The sequence below is a fragment of the Cyrtonyx montezumae genome, unplaced genomic scaffold, assembly GCF_038088225.1.
Source record: "Cyrtonyx montezumae isolate F1298 unplaced genomic scaffold, pur_monq_1.0 scaffold_3, whole genome shotgun sequence".
In the NCBI taxonomy this organism is placed as follows: domain Eukaryota; kingdom Metazoa; phylum Chordata; class Aves; order Galliformes; family Odontophoridae; genus Cyrtonyx; species Cyrtonyx montezumae.
Window position 1 is genome coordinate 21,529,347 of NW_027072034.1, and position 22,623 is coordinate 21,551,969.

The following is a 22,623-nucleotide window of genomic DNA, read 5'->3' on the forward strand; positions in this document are numbered from 1 at the left end:
AAGACTAGATACTCTGCCTTTGTTATTTCCTCACGCAGAAATATTACCATTCAGAAGAACCCATGCACAGCTGTTACAACACATGCATATAAGATAATGGAAAAATACCTTTTGAGGTTTTGACAGGTGTTCCTGCTTCTTCAGCTTCACTTTCCTCTGTCCCATCCACGTCACTTTTGTCAGAAGCCATCTGAAAAGCACTGACTTTGCTGCTCAAAGTTTTTGACTGCCTTTGCAATAACTCTCGTGATACGTGCAACTGTTTGACATCATCTTCGTCTGCTTCTTCCTCTGAACTGAATGGTGAAGTTCTAAGCAAAAACACATAAACCTGAGGACTCACTGGGTTTCAGTGACTGTGCTGACATGTACATCTTTAAGATTCCTTGTATTTTCCTTTACAGTAACATGAGCATTTTCCGTACGTGGAAAAAAAACCAACAGGAACTCCCATAAATTAGAGCTATCCATAAAACCACTCAAAAAGAAATTCTGCTGCTAAGTAAACTCGAGAGGTTATTATAATGTATCTCTTATACTGTGAGATCTAAGAGATCTCTTATCTCTCAGATGTGATTATTTCCGCCTATGTAACTACCTTTACAAAACCAACACACCAACACATAAAAAGCCTTGCCAAGCAAACAACAATAGGCTTTCGTGTGAGAGCAAGGTCCAGGGCCGTGGAATTTGCACCATAGAAATTCTGTTATGTATCCTGTTTGATGAAAATAATTTAGGAATTTTCCATACCAGTTAAGTTAATCAAGTTAAGAGTAACTGTTGAGTTGGTAATTAGATGTTAACAGCCAGATCCAACCTACTTCTGCCTTGACGAGTTTAGAATGGCATCCTTCATGCTATCCAGAAAACCGAAATTACAGCGCAGAAAATTACAAAATAATAAGCTTGAGGAGACCTGGAATATTGTGCTTAATTCTGGTTATAATAAAAAAATATTAACAAATTGAAAAGATAAGGCTGAAGTCTTTAAACGCTTCCAGCTGGCTAGGAAGCTATTGATTTTTGATTTGATTGTGTCTCTCTGGTTCCCAAAAATGAAAACATCTGCTAAATTCAGAACACGCTGTCGTTCAGAGGCTGTAACAACAGATTGGGACTGGGGGGGAGAGGGAAAGTCCAGGAAAACGTTTGTCATTTGAACTTCAAAATAGTTCTTATGTTGCAAGCACTTTCTACAAAAATACATTGGGAAATGAGAAACATACGTGACACTAGATGTCTTTCTGGAAGCTTCATTTCCGATGAGTTTCCTGCATTCCAAAAACAATGAAACAAGTTATTTCAAAGCCAACAGCCAACTAGATAACGTTGATAAAGAAAAAGAAAGAATTTGCTTAATTCTTACTACAAACTAGCATGAAACACATCAGTTCCAGAAAAATCACACCCACAGGGGATTTTTACCCGAGGTATGAGGACTATGAGAGCAGCACTCTTACTTTGGCGTAGATGTGTTCTCAGTGATGGCTGCTCTTTGCTCAGCAGGGCGGACAGCTGTCACAGACCGTTTTACTGGTTTCTGTGGTACGGCAGATGAGGAATTTCCCAATTGATCGAACTTCTGTTTACCTACAAGTGAAGTTCTCTGTCTCATTATCAGAAGCAATGCCTGTCATCTTTAACATTAGCACCTGATTTTTTTCAAAAATTAAAGGTGTCTGTACTGCAGGTTATGAATTTACAGGGAAAAAAAAGTTGTTTTTCCCTCAGAACAGTTTGGTTACCACGCATCTTTTCCAATACAGCAGGAATATCTTCTGCAATTAAACATATCATCAATAGCCCATGGAAGGAAACAGTCTAGCTACCCTTAACTACATAGAATAATTAAGTGAAAAAATCAGAAAGCTACACACAAGCATTTCTGGACACAAAATAACTAGAATTTGTTTCTGGATAAAACGTATTAAATACCACAGCAATAAAACTTAACTAAATATATATATAAATTTAACCTTCAGAAGGAACGCCAGGACTGGGAATAGTTCTGTTACACAGTGTTGATCTCTCCACAACCCTAAAGTTGACTTGGCGTTCAAGATACTCTCGAATTCGTTGAACATCAGGCTCCTGCTTCAGTTTGTGCTCCCTAGCAGATTCAATGGCACGCAGAATTTTATTTAAGCGAGCATTCGGGATACCACGGACACCCTAGAGAAACAAATTGTATTGTAAACACAAGGCTACTGCTTCCTGAATATATATCCTAGAGTTATAAACACTCTTCAAACTTCAAATATTAAAAAGCTCATAGAAAAATCATATGAGCTGAAAGCACTGCTAACAGGTGTGGTCATATTGTCCACAGCTGTAATTTGCTGGAAATTCCCTCAGGTTAATGAATTACACTGATATCTAACAGTTGGAAATTTAGCTTTGGATTTTCTAGGCTGAGGGTTGTGGTACAGAAATGAGAGAATAACAAAGAAATGAGACGAGCGTTACCCCTCTTTTAATGAACTCAAAATAATCTTACTGCTTTAATTCCCAAGGATTCCAGTCTTTCCTCCAGGGCTTGCTCCAAAACAACTCTTAATTCTTTAGTTAAAGAAGGATCGGTCTTCAAAGCGTTTAATAAATGTTGGTTACTTCTACCTGTTTTAAGATTGTCTTTCTCAATTTCTGAAATAAAAAATGGAAAAATACATTTACAAGGCATCTTGAAAGATCTGCACTACACAAGACAGCTAAAAACTGCATTGATGCATGCACTTTTTTAAGCACCATCTACTTTTTGTCTACACAAAGTATTCTTTTTAAAATCTGGTCAGCTCTCTTGGAAACTAACTCAGCATTAAGCACTCACCTTCAAAAACGCCTTATTTTTTCTTGTTATAAAATTGCTGTAAGGATGCATGCTTGAATATTTAACCACAAGGATCTTTACTTTCAGAGCTGTTCTTTGGAACTACTGATAAAGACTGTCTTCTGATAATTAGGTCCTCTAAAATTGCTACTTCAGATGAAAGCGAGGCTCTAGTAGCAATTAGAACAAATGACAAACCCATTCAGAGGAAGAGAATCAAGCAATGGTGTTATCTCACGAAAAACAGCGACCGAGCTCTTTGGAAAATTCCTAACACTTTTAAAAATCTTGGTAAAAACAAAGCTGCACTACGAGGCAGACTGTTTCACAGAATATATACAACTGATACTACTTATCTTTCAAACTCAAATACAAAGTTCAGTGTCACGTTTTCTACTATGCAGGTCAATGACACCACCAGATACGCTAAAGCAAACAAAGAACTTTCTACCACTTTCCCTTATTTTAAGTGTCAGTAAAAATATGAAGTCCTACACAAGGTAAAAAGAATCACAGTACAGATTCTTAACCTAAATTAAAGACTGACATTTAAGTTAAGTCAAAGAATTAAAAGGTCATACAGGAGAGTGAAGAAGCAAAACACACCCACTTAGAATCTGCCAAGAGGGAAATTCTACTGAGTGCTACTTAGACTCCAAGTGAAGCAATAATCAGTGGTCCCGCAGTACTTGCTCCTGACTGGCAGTGGTCAGCTAAGACTGCAAAGCATACACAGAGGTGTACACAACATCCCAGGAAAGCATGCTGCAAACTGAACTCCCAACTTCCCCCCAAAACAAAAGGTAAACCTTGGGCAGGAGCTTCTCTCTTTCCAGTATGCTTTACAGGGCTGAGGAGTCATTTGCCAGCCCAAAGACAAAGATGTAACTGAAGAAATGATGCCATACTGTGACTTTCAAATGCTTTCTTTCAAAAGAAACATGCCACTTTTCCTTCTACTTAAAAAGCTGTCCCATTTAGTTCTCATGCAGAAAGCTACACCATACACAAAGAATATCTAGGTTACTCAAGGATGCTTTCCATGTATCCTGGGAAGAACGAAAAGAAATAAAGACTGGAAGAGTCCAACTACCATGCCATGAGATCCACGAAGACTGGCATGAATTTCATCTGGCCTTGGGAACTTTGTGGACAACTCCCACAACAGGCGTGGGGTTAAAGTGATGTGGCTGGAGAGTCAAGCCCTAGAAGAGGTAACCTACTGGTTAGAGCTGAAAGGTGGGACTACTAGACAGCCCCCAGTCTGGAGAAGGGTCATTGAATAGTACGAAGTTCTTCCAGGGAGCCTGACACAACTCACTGTACATTTTAAGTAGATGACTCTGGGGAGCTTACTGAAAATCCTGTCCCTTTCTGATGCTAATCCCCACAATAAAAATAGATCCATCTAAAATCATTTTTATTTATAATTACTTTGTATTAATATGGGTAACAGGACTATCCGGTATTATCCTAATTAATGATGATATTAGTTCTTGCTAATTAACTAAACCCAAAAGCTTTTTGTCAGGAGCCAACTATTTACTAGATCGGACTGCTTTGAAGACCAGGGATCACAAGTACGGTCCACTGCCTCAGCTCCTTCATAATCCTGTGAAACAATCTGCCAAGTCAAGAATTTTCACACTCTCCCTTATAAATAGCATCGCAAACAAAAAAATCTAGGTCTAACCTTTCAGACTGCATTCTTTCTTTTGTACTGTAGGCCATGCCTGGAGGCACAGAAGAAGACAATCGATCAAGGGAGATGATGGCAAGCAAGAGAAACAGCAGAAGGAATGGCAAAAATGTAAGCAGTCCTTATTTCAGACTGGACAGAGTCACTGGGTTTTCCCTGGGAAACCTCTCACTTAAGCACAGATGTATTCAAATGACACTTTTGTTTTCAGAACAGCATTATTCCTTCAAGATTTAAATTCACTGACTGTGAAGTTCAAAACTGAATTTCATTTGATTATTTATTTACACGCAGCACAGATTATCATGCTTAGCAGTGTTTTAGATGAAAATCCAAGTGACTGCCATCTCCCTGCAGCAGAACACCGTGCAGAATGAACCAGCACACCTTGATCTGTCTTGAAGCAGCCTTGCCCAAGTTTTCCTCAAATGAAGCAGAAGATCAGATGCCAAGTTGGCATTGGCAGCTACCAACGTGGGGCAAGTCACCAACACTGGGCACAACCCTGGCTGGCTCTGTGGCTGTGCAGAGGTAGGCATAACTTAAGATTACTTGCAAAAAGTACCTTTGGTCCATCTAGAAAAGTTGGCAGCTTCAACTTCCACCACAAACTTCCTTCCTCTATCTGAACTATTTACGTGCTTACGACATGTGAAAGAAGTGGGCATACACTGCAATAGCATCAACACCATCAGATTATACCAAAGAATTTCCTAGAGAGGAGGGTATTCCTCATCAATCATTTTTTTTCTGCTTATCTCAACTGCCTTTATACATATGGAATATGCCTGCTTTAAGGAATTAAGTAAGATTTCCACAAAAACATATAGAACTTGGATAAGGAAAACATAATATTTACAAGCAGCAATGGCTAAAAGGAAATTGACATGTACAAGGAATGTTCCCACCCAAACCAGATAAGCATACTCAAGCACAATGAAAAATACTGTACACATAAAATAATATTCACATTTTTATTTTCAAGAAAAGACATGCCACTACATTTTGTTCTGAACCAACCATTACCTTTTTCCTCTTCTGAAAGCTCCTCTATGGGCTCCAGCATATGTACCAAGGGGGCCTGCTCTAATAACGAGGAAGAACAGGAACACCAGACAAACAGGACAGAAGAAGGTCGAGGTCCAGAGAGGGACAGTAAGGCAAAAAAACACACTGATGTCAATTTTCCTGACTGCTTACAAGCTGCTTATTAATCACAAACCCAATGCAACATGACTCTTTACAGTCATTAAGTACTGCCTTGATACAAAATATTTGTAGAGGAGATCCTAATACAAAGTGACTTTGAGAGTGATTCAATTGCCTAAGCTTGCTTTCTGCTATCATCTCAGATATATCAGCTTTAAGCCACCTACACGGGTGGCTGACAGGTCACAGAACTCCAGAAAACCCATGTCTTCCTGGTATGGCAGCAAGTTGGAATGGTTTTAGTCATATACCAAGACAAAGCTACCTGAGGGTGAATGAATGTATATTCTCATCCATGATTTTCACTCAAAAATGCACTCTTTAGATATTATTTATGTCCGTTTTGTGTATTAGTAGTTTAAAAAAGGCAGGTGAAACAGATGGATACGGAGATACCTCCAAAAATATACGTCAAAAAATCCATTAACTCATTAATCTTGAGAATTAGTAAGTAGTGAATCTGTATGCACAAGACATAACATTTTTCTACACAGAGATAGACATGTCCAACAATTTATTTTAAAATCTTCAATGACTCTGTATTATTATCTGCTTTAAAGAACATCCTCTGTTGAAAAAAGGCTTCCTAAGAATATTGAAGTTATTATTCTATAGGCTACCAAGAATAACTGCTTTTATACAAGTAAAGTCAGAGGAAAGTTTATTTACCATCCTATAGACTTCAAATTTAAGAGATGGATGAAAATGTTAATATTTACCTTTCATGAACACAGTAATTCCAATAAAAACTAAAAATTGAGTTTCTTCTATGTTTACCATAAGAACAGAGAAACTTGTAAGCCATACTTTCAGCACTCAGCTATTGGCAGTAAAAGAGAATGCATTGGCCAATACTTTGGGCCAACATACATTTGCCTCAGACTTCACAGGAATCCTTTGGCACTGTGAGTGGTAGTTATGCTGTATTGGTGGAAGGGGAAGAAGTGACATTACTGCAAAGATGTCTGTTCCTCAGCACTTCCTGTACAATAGAGTATAAGTATTAATACACTGGGATGGGTTATCACAGTGAAATGAGAACCTGGAGCTAAATGATACAATGTCACATCTCCAACATTCCCCACCTGAAGTGGGACTGAAGAGTGTGCTGTAAACCCTTCTTGTATGGTAGCTGCTCTCTCCATGCTTTCTGTACTTGCAGTTATGTCCTTGGGTTACAAGACTTAAGATTCTCTTCAACACAATTAGCACTACATAAAAAGTTCTAAAAAAAAAAAAATATGTTTCTTACATCCATCATGCTAAAAAAATGCTCATATCAGTATCTTTTATGGAAACACTTAGAAGTAAAATTTGGAGCTAGATTGACAAACAGGCTTCTGATCTTTTAGTCTCTAAGACCTTAACAGCAGCCAGAGCATTACTGGACATTCCAATATAAACCTCCAAATAACTGAACTCCCAAAGCTGTTCTTGATGCACTGCTGCCCTATACCAACTAGCACTGTCCAAAGCAATGACTCTCTTAGGGATGAAAGAGAGAGAAGCACAGATGAGAGATGCTCTGGCACAAATTTAGTTCTATTGCATGGGCAGAGGCCCCAGAATTTTTTTTTGTCTGGACTAACTACACAGCCAGGTGCTTCATAATTGGATTTAATCTACAGTCATTTCACCTGTACTTTACTCAGATGCAATCTATTTAAAAGTGATGACTCACCTCACCACAAGCCCTTGCTGGGTAACTTAATTTTAAAGAAAAAGCCCAGTTCCCAGAATTCAGAATTGAAAGCACTCTATAAAAAAAAGGTGTGTGCATATCTCCCTCAGAGATATATATAGATATATATATTATACTAGAAACAGAGGGAGTTAAGACTAGTAAAATAAGAAATGCAAGAGCAAAACCAAATTATAATCACCACTGCAGATAACACTGTTGTGTGCTGCAAGATGACAGGAGATCGAATCCTAACACATGAAGGAGTGGAACATTTGGAAACTCCAACCTCCCCAGTGTAAGTGGGCCCTTCTTTCACTTTACAGATGTTCTGTGAGATATTTACCAAACACCTTTCTGAAATTCGGAAGAAAATGCAGTTTCATTCACCACTCTTGTAGTTTACAAAAAGACAGACGTAGAGATCACTCCCTCAGGAGCCCCACTCCTGAACTTTACCAGAGATTTTTGTCTTCTAGCAGTCTGATCAGACCTCTTAGCACTGCTGTGAAATGAGCAGTACCTAACTATTAGCAAGCTTATTGTTAGCAATCACTTCAGTACCAGGGTACTGGTAGAACTGGAGATTACATCAGTCTAGCAGTTCAGATGTAACCTCAGTTATACTTTGTTCACTGACACCATTTGAACCCTGACTCTGAGATCCACCCCTTTCTCAATTATAAAATAGATAAATATCAACTTCATACTTAAACCTATTCAGGCAAGCTCTGCTGCTGCTATGTTGCTTAATTGTTCCCTCTCAACACAACCATAACTCTCTTTTGCTGATCAACATCTGCCTAAACCTAATTCTAACTCAAGCCCAGTGACCCCTGTAAAACCTTTGCTCAGCAGAAACCAGGTGTCCCTGGGTGAATTCAGCCTTTTCTGCAGACCCTGATGTAAATCATTTTTTTCCTGCTGGCCTTAACCACTATCACTCCAAACCTAACTCTATTAGGTCCTCCCCAACAGACCCACATCTGATCCTAACCCAATGACTCACACTGATACTGCTGCTAAACCCTCTACCTAGCCTATATGGCAAATACTAGGCACATCTTCACCATCTGTCAGCAGTCAACACCAGTCCCAAGCATAACCCTAGCTTTGTCACCAGCTTCAGACTTGAACCAAACTGAACAGTAGCTGCCAACACCAGTCTTACTGCAAACTGGTTGTAGTCACGTATCACTGGCTGTTGCTAGCCTGAACCCAGCCATATTAATGCTAGTTATCATTAGGCCAGCAACCTTAAGACGACTTTCACAATGATAAGGGTGTTTTTCCTGTATCTTCCAGACCACATCTTCTGCCAGCTGATATACGTGGATAGATAATTACGACTGGATTACTTTGATTAATCATTAGATTTCTGTTTTAAGTAATACCTGAAGACAACTTCCATGCAAGCGGAATGGGAAAATGTATCTAACAATATGAAGAATTCAACCTGTTTGTGTTTCCAGCATATATATTACTTGACTGTTTTCACATTGAAACAAACAGAAGAACACCACAACATTATGATAATACTATTGGAAAAAAATCAGTCTCTTGATCAGTACCTGAAGCAGAAATCCTGTCTGTTTACTCTGAAATATGAAATGTTAAAGCACTTTTAGCCTTAACAGAAGTATACAGTTATCTATAGTGAAACTAGGCCCACAGTAAACACTTTGCATTTCCAATATGAAAACCAAGGATAAATAGAAATGCACCTCTTTGCTGTAAAATGTAGCACTTCTTAAAGATGTAAAGAATGTGAGCCATGATTAGAGTCACTGTTTATTCCCTAAATTTTCTTATTTATACTCAAATTCTGCATCCTAAGAGCTTAATCTCCTATGCCTCTCTCTTTGACTATCATTTTTGAATAACATATCTTCTTCATAATTCATCAGTGGGAAGTCATATACTGTACATTAGCAAAATAAATTTCAAACTAGTACTCTTAAATATGATACATTTCAGTCACTTACCTGAGGCCTCTAAAATAGGAACCCAGTCATCTCTGACTCCTACAGTCAACGAAGAGACACAGAGCAATTGAGCTTCCCAGAGCAATTCAGATCTTAGTTCAGCTGAACCAAACTCTGAAAGTGTCTCTTTTCTCTGTTAACTGTCTAGGAAGACTATTTTGACTAGGTTTACCTCAGTTGCTTCAGTTACGTCAAGACTGAGTCAAAGGTTTTAAAGACAGTAGCTAAAAAGCAAAGATTAATTAGATTGTCCATTAATTCCACCCAGTATTATTGGCCTAACAAAGATTAAATATTGAACAACTATCAAGATTTCAAGAGCTATATAGAAGCCAAAGTCCATTTAAAAAAGATAAATTATAATTCGTCTGTTGTCTTCTCATGAGATAGAAGTCATCTTTGGAAAGACTTCGATTACATCTGCACAACACTATAGGTACCTCAAGAACTTGGAGAAGAATGGTCTGTTGGGATGGCATTACTAGCTCTTCGAGAAATCACAGGGTTGTATTGTAGGTGTTGGAAGGGATCTCTAGAGATCATCTAGTCCAACACCCCTGCCAAAGCAGGCTACAACATCAACACAAAAGCACTTGGCTAACACAGTTATTCCACCTTACATTTAGGATTGCTCATTTCTAATTTGGTTATCTTTTAACAGTACAGATCCGAGATGTGCAGAAGTAATCTTAAAATGGAAAAGGTTCCAAGCAACCTTGATAAGTGCCCTTAAGTTATAAAAGAGCCCTTCGCCACATTAATTTTGTCTCAAACAGGGAAAAAGACAGACAAGAAAGATATTCTGCGTACAGGTAACTGTTTGATAGGAAAGCTTCAGCTCTTCTGATTTCAGAGATGATCTACACTAAATGAGCTTGTGAACAGAAGTTACCAGCAAGCATTTTCTTTCCCATAACGGCATGAAATGTGGCCACGATAACTCCGTAGGTAATTCAATCCCTTGAAGAGTCCTGAAAGTTTTGGGAAAAATCACTACAATTTCTGCTAACCTTTTTATCCAGAAATTAGGTAGGGTAAGTTTTAAAAAAATCCAGAAGGGAAGAAAGGGGACAGAGAGACCTGCAGAGATAAATAAAATAATAATCAGCATAGGAATCTGAAGGAAACCCCTTATTTGATGTTTCATAGTAAAGTGAAAACGCATCTTTTTTTATACCAACGGCAGGAACTGACTTTTCTTTTTAATCTTGAAAAGTTTCATAGGGCGTCAAAAACTTCAGAGCAACAAGAAATCAGGAAAGAAAGCTGAATAAGCTGATCTAAACTGTCAAGAGCTCAGAAAAGAGTGTTCACAGAAATGTTTTCTCAGTCCAAATGAAAGGGAATGTGTTAAAAAAAAGCAACGTTTGACAAGCAATGTCAAGTACGTAAGCCTTAAAGGTTCAAAACTATTGATAAACTCAGTTCTTAAATTCAGCCCAAGTACTTGCTGTGAGATTTCTCAGCTAGAGCCAGCACCGTTGTGTTGGTGGAATGAAAGCTGTTTTGAATGAAAAAATAACTGGACTATTTAATGTACAATTATCAATACTCTACTATTAATATGTTATTACTTTTCCCCCACACAATTCATCTAGATAGAGTTTAACTTAAAAAGCTTCTAGCAATGAACAGCTGCCTGGTGTAATCATAGAATCATAGGGGTTGGAAGGGACCTCAAGAGATCATTGAGTCCAACCCCCCTGCCAAAGCAGGTTCCCCTACATCATTTAGTAAGAAATACCTGCCTCATTCAAATAACTTTACTAAATAAAATAATCCCATTTACCCTAATTTATTAATTGTCACAAGTATTTCAACATCAACAGTTCATTTTTTTTGTCAGTTTTTGCACTGTTCAAATTATGTAATGCTTCTGTTGTATAGTGCCTCTTCTCCTCCCCATATGTCTTTTCAGGAGTATCTGTATTTGTTGAAAAAGTAAAATACTGTACATTTTCCTTAGACAAACTAAATTTCTTCTCTAACAGGTTTTAAAAATAAGAGGAATTTTAATAAGTCTGTATTTATGCCAATAATCCATATAAATAATAAATGACTGTTTTTAAGGTTTAAGTATTTTACTTGCTCAAAGTTCATTATTCATATTACTTTATTACTTGAATTGCAAGTAAGAATTTAACACAGACTACTGCTATGAAAACATTACTTTGCATAACAAGAAAATGAAAACTATTTTCACAAAGCATCAAACACTGTAAATTAAGGTTCCTGCTTTTTCCCCCCACTACTAAACAACACCATTATACATATATATATCCACATATATATATGATCTATATGAGACGCTGGAGGAACCATCTAGACACGGTGGCTGTCTGCTTTGATTATTACTGCTGTATTTTTTCATGATAAGTCACATAAAAAACACTATTTCAAGGCATATAAAAATAAACATCTCCACTTATTTTCCTCTGTAGAAATTCCAGTGTATGCATATACCAGAAAATAAATAAATTTCTAAGAGAAAAAAAAAGAAAAGCTCTCCTCCTCATAATTATTTTCATTGACCTCCATGTAAAAGCCTGCTAGGAAATACTCTCAATTCTATTTTTTTTTTCTTTTCAGAAGTGTTCCCTTCTGAGTAATTCTCAGTAATCCTCAATGCAGTCATGCAGTGAAGTGATTCAAACTATATTCATTAAATGTAACTACTCTTACAGCTATGATCACCTTTAAGAAGACTGTTAAGATTTACAAGCACTGAATCCAGACATATTGCAGAAACTCACCATACATCACAGGTACATTTGATTTAGGCTCTTCAAGATGCTCAACTACGGTGTTTGCTAAAAGAGCATAAAAGTAAAAAAAAAATAAAGTAAAAATATTATATCAAACAATAACATACAAAGTTTCATAGATGTAGTAATATTTAATCATTATTATCTGTTGCATAACTTTCTGCTTTAACAGGAACAACAAGTAGCCTACAAAGTAAAAAATGGTCCTTCATAACAAATCCACAATCTCTGTACACTCAGTGTTTGTAATACTTAGAGAAATGAAGCCAGTAACAAACCATGAGTGAACTGGAGTGCAAAACTTTTATTTGGTCAGATCACTGCTTTAGTCATGCATGTACGGCGCCCTTGTGCCACAAGCAAGAAGCCTTGCCCCAAAGCAAGGTCTATTCCGATCAAGGCACATACCTTCACTTCTTCCATACTTCCTACTAATCAATGCAAACCCTATACCATGTGTAGAGCATAGTCTTTAAGTGAATTAATGCCTCAGTTCCAAGGCTTCCTGTTTGGGAGCCTAGTGTTCTATAGTATTATCTATACTGCAGCATGGCAGAAAGTGGCCAGCTCCAGCTGAGAAGCCATACAACCATGTAATGGCTGTTTTCTCCTCAAACTAACCTGCTCCTTGCTGTTAAGATTCATTTCAAACCAATGTCCTGCTAATAAAGCAAGGTAGTTTTCAAACTGAGCTCAGAATTAATGCAGTTATCATCTACTGCAGTGAATCTATTCCAAGTTACTACAACTGCAGCATCAGCTATAGGGACATTTGTGGTGCAGGACTGCATCACAAAACCCTATTAACAGGTTTAGCTACACGCAGCCTAACGACAATCAGGCATGAAAAATAACTAAAACAACACTTCATAAAGAAAAAACAAAAGTTGTTTGCACAATACGACACAGTGGTTATGTCCTGCTTTCACACCTCTTCAATACAAACCATCAGCTTTGTACTTTGCATGCTCATAGAGCTGCAGAACATGAACTTCAAAAGAGAAGAGGCATGAAAACACTATCACAGGTAGTTATCCTGTGAAAATGCAGCTGCTGATTTGATTTTAGTATTTAATTATAAAAAGTTGATGTCTATTCCTTATGACGATTTGTATCAGACAACCTGCTCAAATCAGAAATAAAACATGCTTTTGTTTACATTTTGTACTTACTATCATAGGGTTTGATGCTTGCAACTGACTTTGTGGACAACTCTTTTATCTGAAAGAAAAAAGACAGATACATGAACAGATACACGTAATCGGTCCATATCTATACATGTATATTTAATATGAAATACTAGTTTCACTACTATTCCAGGACTGATATTATTGTTTACGAGAGAAATATACTGCTTTTATGGAACACTGTTCTACTGTTCAATGCGTATTACACTCGTGTTTAGTCAATGTTTAAGACTTCTTTCTGTTTGTTATCTTAACACACTCATATTCTGCTCCCACTTTGTGTGCTATGTACAATGCAAGCTATAAAGTGAAATGAAAGCACATTTATGAGTTACCTCAGTACATAAAGAGTTTCAGTACTTTATGATTCAGCAGTTCATGGCCAGTTTTGCAAGTCCATCTCCACTCCAGGCTAACGCTAAAGTACACACTGATTTTAAATGTATAAACAGTTCTCCCATCAGCTCTACAGTTTTGTCAATTTGTCTAAAAGTCACATATTTTCATATTTCAAACACTCAAACTCATTACAAGCACCTTGTGGCAGATAAAGTTCTGCTCACTATCAGAAACTCTTGATCTGTAGAGGTCTTCAGTAACTGAAAACTAATTATCTTTTAACTTCGTGTAGAACTTCTTAAAACATACGGTTTGTTAAATCTTTCATTCTAAACATTGTTTTAACTCCTGCGTCCCTTCTCCAGATCTCTATTTATCACTGCTATTTTCAAAGTGTAACCAAAATACTTCCAGTAATACTCCTACCAACTGGCATTATTAACCATGCAAATGGAGATAATACAGGAAAACGTTTTTCTGTTTCCTGTTCTTTCTGAAACAGACTGCTTCACAAAACAGACCTGCTTCTTTTGAGTAATAATCAGATCATTCTGTTCCTGAAGCCTCTCCCCCAGTTCTTCTATCCTCCTCTTATAAAAGGTGTTATTTTTATTCAGGTCTTCTCTCACTGATGATCTGAGCTTCTCAATCTGTGACAGGAGCTAGAAAGTAAGCAAATGAAAAACAACTTGATAATAACATATAGAATACTCAAAAGCTATGAGATTTAAAGAAACAAATATTAAGAGTGTTAAAAATACTTAAATATATTCAGCAAGAACATAACACCTCCTGATTTCGTGGGGACTTGGTCTAAATCCTATCTTATTTGCACAATAAAGACTACCTGAATCTCAACACAACGAATAGGGCATGCAAACACATTGCTGAGACTGCCTAAAATTAAGATTATAGAAAAAAGCCTATCACTATATAAAAATGTTTTGGTTATAGTTTAAAGTAATATTTTAAGGAGAAAAACTGTGACTTGGCATAATAAATCTAATATATATTAGCTGTGAATGTAGAAGGAAACAATATTTTAGGTGCACCGTCTAAAAAGTAATACTTACATTACTACTCCCTTATTCTATTCTTGCATGTATGTGGGTGTATCATTAACTACATCCTTTTTGGGGAATGTTCCATGGTTCCTCCCCACTGCTTTCTTGCCAAAGGAGGATAAGTAATGGCCAGACCACTATGATCTGCTCAGTTCTTACATGGTCACGCAGATGAAAGGAAAATGAAAAGAAAGGAGGCAAGAGAAACAAAGCAGGAAAGAGATTAAAAAGAAATGCAGACATACAAAAAAAAAAAAACAACCCTAAGGAATAAAGATTTGCATAGTAAAATAGATATGCCAGTGCAAAACAAAATGCCATGGTTTGTTTTTTTTTTCCTTGAAAAGCTGAACAGATTCTGAGTTTGAGAGCTACAACAGAAAAAGCAGCAGGGAAATGAAAGAGAAGAGGAAAAAAAAACAGACTGTGACAAGCTGTAGCTCTATGGCAGCTGAAGGCGCAGGGCAGATGAAAGCTACATATTGGCAAGTTGTATCTCAACTATCCAGTATATCCACATAACACAGAAAACACTGTAAAATACAGAGTTCACAGAATTAGTTGCAAGTCCTTCAAAAGACAGGCACAGTTTTCAGGCATCTGTTGGATTTTTAAATGATAAATTCCTCTTCAACTCTGCCTTAACAGAAACTTCAACATCCTAGAACAACTGAAGTACAACATTAAATGCATCTAGGAAGACACACTTTTAGAAACTCTTGGAATCTTGGCTTTCTAATCCCACCCCAAGGATACATTATTGCATATCAAGAAGTACTTCAAGAGTAAGAAATCCACTTCCTCCTAGCATACAAGGTTCGCTGTGCCACTTACAAGGGACTTTTCTGCTTCATGTTCTTGACAAAGGGCTTGTATTCTAGATGTCCATTTGCTTTCCTGAACAAACAAACAAAAAAGTCATTAATTTTTGTTAACAACAAATTAACATTTACTGCAACACGTGAAGATTTACACTAAAAAGACCACTGATTATATGAAACTTGAGTAGCACCATGTCTAAGACACAGAGCATTCATCAGCATGTTTTATACATCTGAGTGAGGCTTTTCTTACCAGTTGCTCTGAGAACTACATTTTCGCTCCTGGCTTTGTGTCTGAGAAATACACAAGTATTATGATGAAGCTGTTTACTGATAGCAAGAGTAATGACCAGCTTTTTTTCCCAAATAATGTCATTTCAAACATTAACAACACATCTATTTTGCATAACAGTGATATAAAATAGCCTTAAGACATGAGTTTTTGAATAAACTGAATTTTCTTTAACAAAATAAACACCAAAATAGCACTAAACTTTCCACATCTTTGAGCAGAAGTGAGCAGCACTATTCCGTTCAAGTTCCCTGAACTATGAAATACATAACGTACGTTACAAAGAGTCAAGAAACAAGAGTAAAAAGGTTTTCAGGCATTCCCAAAGGTCTCATCACTCAAGTTTTGGATGTTTGGACCTCAGTGTGCAAGCGAGTCTTGGTGTAACTACCTCATCTTCAGCCCTTCTCAGCTCTTTCCTATAGTTTGACTTTGGCTTGTCCAACAGTTTTTCCACCAGCCCAGCATCTGTCCTGCTCATATGAGCAGTCCCAATCCAGAAGCTTCACATGACAGGTTCAGGTGTGTTGTATGGTTCAAAAGCCACAGGTTGGCAAATACTGTCCAAAAGCATCTAGATATTTTTTTCCACCTCAGAAAATGGGTAACTCCATTTTCTTCATTATTTCTTGCCAACAGCCTCACAGATCAGCAGACAGAAATGGCTTATTAGAGCTTTCTGGAACTGAATTGAAACCAAACCATATTTGGTAAAGTTAGATATTCTTTACATAACTATATATCTTTATATACCTTTAATAATGAAGTATAAAGGAAGTAATTCCTCGATTTCTATTACAGAGACAGTAGTAAACACTAGTGGATTCTATTAACAGCTATTTCAGACACTGATAGGGATGGACATTTTACTTCTGAATTTAAAATTCTACTCAGACATGCACAAAAATATAAAGAACAAGAACAGTCTGTCCAAAGCAGTACATTAAGATAGAGTGTTACCTGTTTTTCAAGAAGTTTAACCACTTTTTGATAATCCTGAGTACTCTGAGGCTTCTCTTCCATAAATTCCTGGCTGTCTTCCAGTGTCCCTAAATTGGATTTCTGCATACTGGACGTTTGTAATGCTAATAGTTGCTGAAAGGAGGTAGGAAGAAATTAAGGACCAAATACATATGAAGATTTTGTTTTACAGATCTGTCATTTAAGACAAAATACACTTTCAACATAACTACAAATAGATCATAGCAGATTCTTCACATTTCTCACAGGCTCATCAGCCAAAAAAAGTTATGTAATCATTAATACATACATCTTACACAAATATACATTGCAAATATACACAGAAATTAGCACCCACAAAATATCAGTGCTTCGATAACATCATGGGTATTCTTTTCCTGACCTATCTTTTATAATTCTCATTCTAGTCAGAACTACAGGAAGCATTTCTTTTGATTGTATTGAAGACATACACAGTTCTAGTGCGAGGACTATAAGGCAGAGATCAGTCCCCTCCATGTCACTCGTGAGAATGTTAGTATTATGCATGTCTAATAGACAGCAATAGCAACAGCATCTACTGATCTATGAACAGGCACTTAAAAGGTTGAAGAGTAGGAAAATACTGATCTGGTTACTGAAGACATCATTCATTCATCCAAAATACGAAAGAACTGCAATTATCTAGGTAAAATAGCCATTTACAAGGATGTAGTTACAGCTAGTGTTCCACCATTACCTTTAAAGTTTTCTAAGAAGCCCTTTAAGATAAGTACATTGCACTGTAAATATCTGAAGCTCACCGTGTACTACAGAGGATTAATGTCTTAGAATGTCAGACAAGCTAAATCACTTACATTTTCTAATGCTGAATTTCTTGAAGATAACTCCTTAAGCTCTTTCATGAACATCTCTTTCACTTTTTCTATTTCATCAGCCAATTTGGCTTTTTCTTCCACTTTCCATTTATCAAATGATTGTAGAATTTCTTCTTTTTTTGATTTTTGCTGTTCACATTCCTAAAGTTATTTTTAAAACATTACTAATTATTCTTCCACTCTATACAATACTACTTCAAGCAGACAGACTATGTGTGGAAGGAAGGCACTTTCAAGGGGCCACACTGCAATATTAAAAGCATGAAAAAATATATTTCTGAAGCATTTGGGGATTAAAACAATATAATTTTCTAGGAAGACAGGTACACTTCAAGAAGTTTTGGCAGTTTGGTATTTTTCTTTGAATAAGAACACATGAATGACCTTAAGTGGACTTATCAAATATGCACCTAATTCAGTATCATATTTCTTAAAGAGGCTAAAAGTGTATTTGTGGGAAAAGAAAATTGCAGAGCAAGCAAACAGCACACTCCATAAGGCTCCAAGCTGCCAACTGCTTTCAGCTCAGAGGAATTCCTCTGCCAGATATAGCTTTATAAACTTAGTAACCTTCAGTTTTGCCTGGTGCATGTTCGCAGTCTCCCTTATGGCTGCGTCAGCTCTTAGCAACTGCAACATCTTTTGCCAATGAACTCCGAAGGTTTACTACAAGCTGCATGAAGAACCAAGCACTAACAACATGCTTAAGAAGAACAAGATCTTCTGTATCCTTTCAACTCAATGGAAGAGAGCAGACCAAGAACTTCAAGTTTTTCATCTAAGTGCTTGCCAGCAAATCTCCTCATAAAAGATGGGGAAGGTGTCCTCAGATATCCACTGGGCACAATGACACCTGAATCAACTGTGGACATCACTCATAGTAGACAATCTGCATCCAGTCACACTTCATATTTCTATCTTCCCTAACATCTCAGAAAAAACAAAGAGGTTTCAAAAGCCCAATGTAACACTGCAGGTTGTAGCCTCAGGACATCTCAGGCAGTTCTCTTATGGTTAAGAGTCTTGGCTAAAACAAGTGACATCAAAACATGCCCCCAAGGTACTAAAAAAGACTGCTCTGTACTGCTGGCAATAGGCTCCAAACCCTAATAAAAAAAACCCAACACCTCAGGTACAGGAGAAATCTCTTTATATGAAGGATGCTATGGAAGTAAAGCCTCCTATTTCATCATGTTGGCCCAAGGCGAAATATTCCACTAGTTTTATGCTGTTGTTGCTCTTTTTAATAAGGAGTGTTTTAAAAAAATAATGTATACAAGAAACAAAGCTTACTTTAACTGCATTACATATTTTATATGCAGCCCAAGACAATTCCTCTTCACTCAGTGCTGCCAAAAGGTGGGACACACACACAGTAGAGGTTGAACCTTCCCACCAATACACCATTACATTTAATGGCAGTGCAACAGATGGTATCAAAGGAAGACTTGGATGTGGAAGTGTATCGGAAGCAGAGATGGGCAACTGAATTCCTCCATGCAAAAGAAGCTGTGCCCACTGACAGTCACTGACCCTCCCTGAACATTTTTGGAGACCAAACAGTGGATGTCAGCACAGTGAGGCTGTGGGTGGTACATTTCAGTAGCGGTGACAGCAGCAGTGGCTCATCTCCACTGGTACAAGCTTTTAGGAGCAGTGTGCTGGCTCTTGTTCATCACTGGTGAAAATGCACAGCTAATGGTGGTGGCCACATTGAATACGAGTGTTTCATAGCTGGGAATCTTCTCTATCAAATAGCTTTATTGCACTCCACTTTTTCAACACTGCTTTTCAGCACGATACAGAGCAAACTAGAATACCACGATAAGTGTTTACTACCTCAATCCTTAGAAGTATCTAATTCTCTTAAGACAAGAATTCCCTTCTCAAAGCCCTTCTCGCATAAAAAAAGTAAATACATAAAATCCATCCCTATTTGGATGGCAAACCATCCAATTGTATTTACTTAACCAAAAAAATGAAAAATGTGAAATTTTGAAGATGAAAAAAAAAGTGAACAGGTAACTTAGAGAATCTTCATTTCTTTTTATGAGGCAGAAAGCACAACTACAAGAGTCAGTAACATTCTAAATTATGCCTTCATTATAATTACAAATAATCACTGCTTTTAAATCTTTGTTTTAAAGGTTTGTTGGGTTTTTTTTTAATTCACAAAGCACTGAGTACTTTTGCTTTGCCCCTCTGCCACAAAGAAGAAATTTTAGTTTAATAGGTCACATGTGAAACCAGTTCTATTTAAAGAAATTTCTGTCACAAAATACATTAGATATAGCTTATATTTCACCACAGCAGGATCAATTCCATCCGCTGCAATATGAAAAGCAAAGGGAATGGAGCTGCTCAAAAATCACAGTAGTGAGGTAGGGTTACTACGTTCTACTGCCCAAGCAACATTCTGCCAGACAGACAAGCTGTAAATACATTTTAGCTCCATTCTAGTTACTAAATGAGTAAGAACAGATCTTTAGAGAAGTTCACATTACTTGGTACACATCACCTTGGAAAATCTGACCACGTTAGCTTGCTGTTCAGCTTCTAACTGGGATTTGGTGAGCTGCAACTGCTCCTTCAGTTTCTCAATCTCATCCTGCAATTTGTCCATCTTTGCTTTTCTCTTTTGTTCTGCTAGGAAAACAAGACAAAATCTTGATTTTAAAAAACACTAGTTGCAATTTCTGTAAATGTGTTTTTACCACAAATGCTTTTCTATGTTATTGTAACACCATCATCATTAAGCACGACTCAATTTCCCTTCTAACTACCAACATTTCTCCAAAGATGCTTTTAAACTCACACGTTCTCTAAATTGCTAAAATTATCTTCAAAGACTGTAAAATACCAGTATTACTGATAGGTGAAGCAGTATTATAAACTACTTGCAAGAAAAGTATTATACAAACTAATTTAAATGAAATCTAAACAACACAGACTCTAAGAAGAACTTGTGATGGACTAAGTGAACCTCAATTATTCACTTCTGTTAGGTTTATTTTGTTCTAAGTAACTTTTATAATGAGTCTAGCTAATTATTTACCTGGAATGATAGAGGGGAGAATGCCATTGTGAAAGAGTTTTAGAATGTTTCAAGTTTTAATTATGTCAAAACTATACCACTTTTATCAGTTTACCCAGGATTTACTAGGGTGCTCATCATCTGGGAGTCCAAGTACACTGTAGCTTATAATTTTAGGAATAACTACATGACAAATTTCCATCATACAGAAATTTCAGGCTAATTCATTATATGATAATTAGTTCAACTATCTCTGCAGCTCCTTTCACAACCTTTTTCTTATGTCCCATAAAGTTCCAGCTTCTCTCTTCCAACCTACTAGGACTTGCTGGATACTACTTGGACTGCCTGCACTGGTCTTTCTTTATCTATTTGCTTGATGAGATGCAGTTGACACCTTGCTAGATTCTTCACTCTCTCTTTCCTCACAAATGCTCTTTTTTTTCCTCCTTTTCAATCATTGCTCTTTTCTGATACTTGCTAGTCCTTGGCAGAAATCATAAACATGCAGTGTAATTGGAAAGAGGGAATTTAGGAGTGAAAGATGCAAACTTGAAAAGCAGTACTTTTGAAACTGTTTTTCAATTAAGAGAAAAGAGAATATAAAGTGGCAACCAAAATTACCACAGATACATGAAGCTGGATTATTCTCAATAGCTTGAAGATAATAATAGCTAGATTATTCTCAACAGCTTAGCCCAGGAGAGTCTGATCCTATTGAAACCAGGTAATCTGGATTATTTCTTTATTAATCATTCACATATATTCACAAACTGAATTTTTGTTACTACACCGTATTCATGTGTACCTATTCTTTTATAACACATATACCTAAGGAAAAAAAAAACTGTGCTATGAGTTCTGCTACTGGCTGAAGTATTCAGCAGGAATTCTAGTTTGAAAAGGTATCGTAAAGAACTGAAGCACATACCAATCTGAGATTCTTCTGGATGACGCCTTTGCATGTGACCTTGTAAAAAGGAATAGTTCATAAAAGCCTTTTCACAGAACTGACACTGCAAAAGATAGACAACAGTTAATATTATTTGATAAATATAGTAGTTAAGGCATTTAACAGTTTATATTATTTTGTCCAGACATTGAAAGTTTATTGAAAATCTGTGCAGAAAGACTGTTCTAAGTCTTGACTTCTCATCACATTATTATTTCCCCAGACAGGCAAAACAGAAATTGAGTAAAAAGAAAAAAAAAAAGTAATAGTAATGATAGTAATAAAGTGGAACACAAGCAAGAAGAAAGTTGAACATTGATAAAAGTATTAAGCCAAGGAACTCACACGAAAATGCTTCATCATCTTCACAACCAAAGAAACAAAACAAAAAAAATAGAAGAAGCTATCTATTTGTTTTATCACTCGTCCCACATTCTAATGGGACGCATGACAACTTCTACTTTACAGTCACATCTTAAGTCAAACTTAAATCCTAAACTTTTTGGAAAAAACTTTTGATCATCTTCAAACTATATCAATGTAATGTTCAGAATACTAAAAACAGATAGAGAATGCAAGAACAGGAGTTATATTTACGTGTTCTGGAATATACTAATAAGACTGTGAATCAGAGTCCCTAAATGATTTAGACAGAGGGAATGAGCAACCCTTTCCCAGGATTCTTTTCCAAATGACTATATTTTAACAACCTTCAAATACTCAGCTGAATCCCTTTTTTTCTTTACTGTGATACAAACACAAAAAGTAGTTAAATACAGACCCAGTGGATTCCAGATCTTCTTATCATAATCAAACTCCCAGATTTCATCTAATAGTGAAAATACTGTCGCTGATGGTGAGGTATCTTCTCGTAAACACTGAAACTATGAACCATTAAGACAAATCTTGACAGACAAATGCAGACAT

At 36.8% G+C, this 22,623-nt stretch overlaps 1 protein-coding gene across 2 annotated transcripts in view; it reads right to left on the bottom strand.

Moving 5' to 3' along the window:
• DZIP1 (DAZ interacting zinc finger protein 1) overlaps positions 1–22,623 on the bottom strand; it is a 30,431-nt gene that overhangs the window by 4,675 nt on the left and 3,133 nt on the right. The window contains exons 3-16 of one of the 2 annotated variants that reach the window (XM_065744119.1): positions 21,676–21,760; positions 20,229–20,356; positions 17,690–17,851; positions 16,833–16,967; positions 15,594–15,656; positions 14,217–14,357; positions 13,342–13,390; positions 12,158–12,214; positions 5,556–5,615; positions 2,501–2,646; positions 1,980–2,175; positions 1,464–1,593; positions 1,230–1,274; positions 109–311 (exon numbers count right to left, since the gene is read on the bottom strand). In XM_065744119.1, the coding sequence (XP_065600191.1) occupies positions 109–311; positions 1,230–1,274; positions 1,464–1,593; positions 1,980–2,175; positions 2,501–2,646; positions 5,556–5,615; positions 12,158–12,214; positions 13,342–13,390; positions 14,217–14,357; positions 15,594–15,656; positions 16,833–16,967; positions 17,690–17,851; positions 20,229–20,356; positions 21,676–21,760 (1,600 nt within the window). The remainder of the gene's footprint in view (positions 1–108; positions 312–1,229; positions 1,275–1,463; positions 1,594–1,979; positions 2,176–2,500; positions 2,647–5,555; positions 5,616–12,157; positions 12,215–13,341; positions 13,391–14,216; positions 14,358–15,593; positions 15,657–16,832; positions 16,968–17,689; positions 17,852–20,228; positions 20,357–21,675; positions 21,761–22,623) is intronic. The other variant, XM_065744120.1, reaches the window with a different exon arrangement.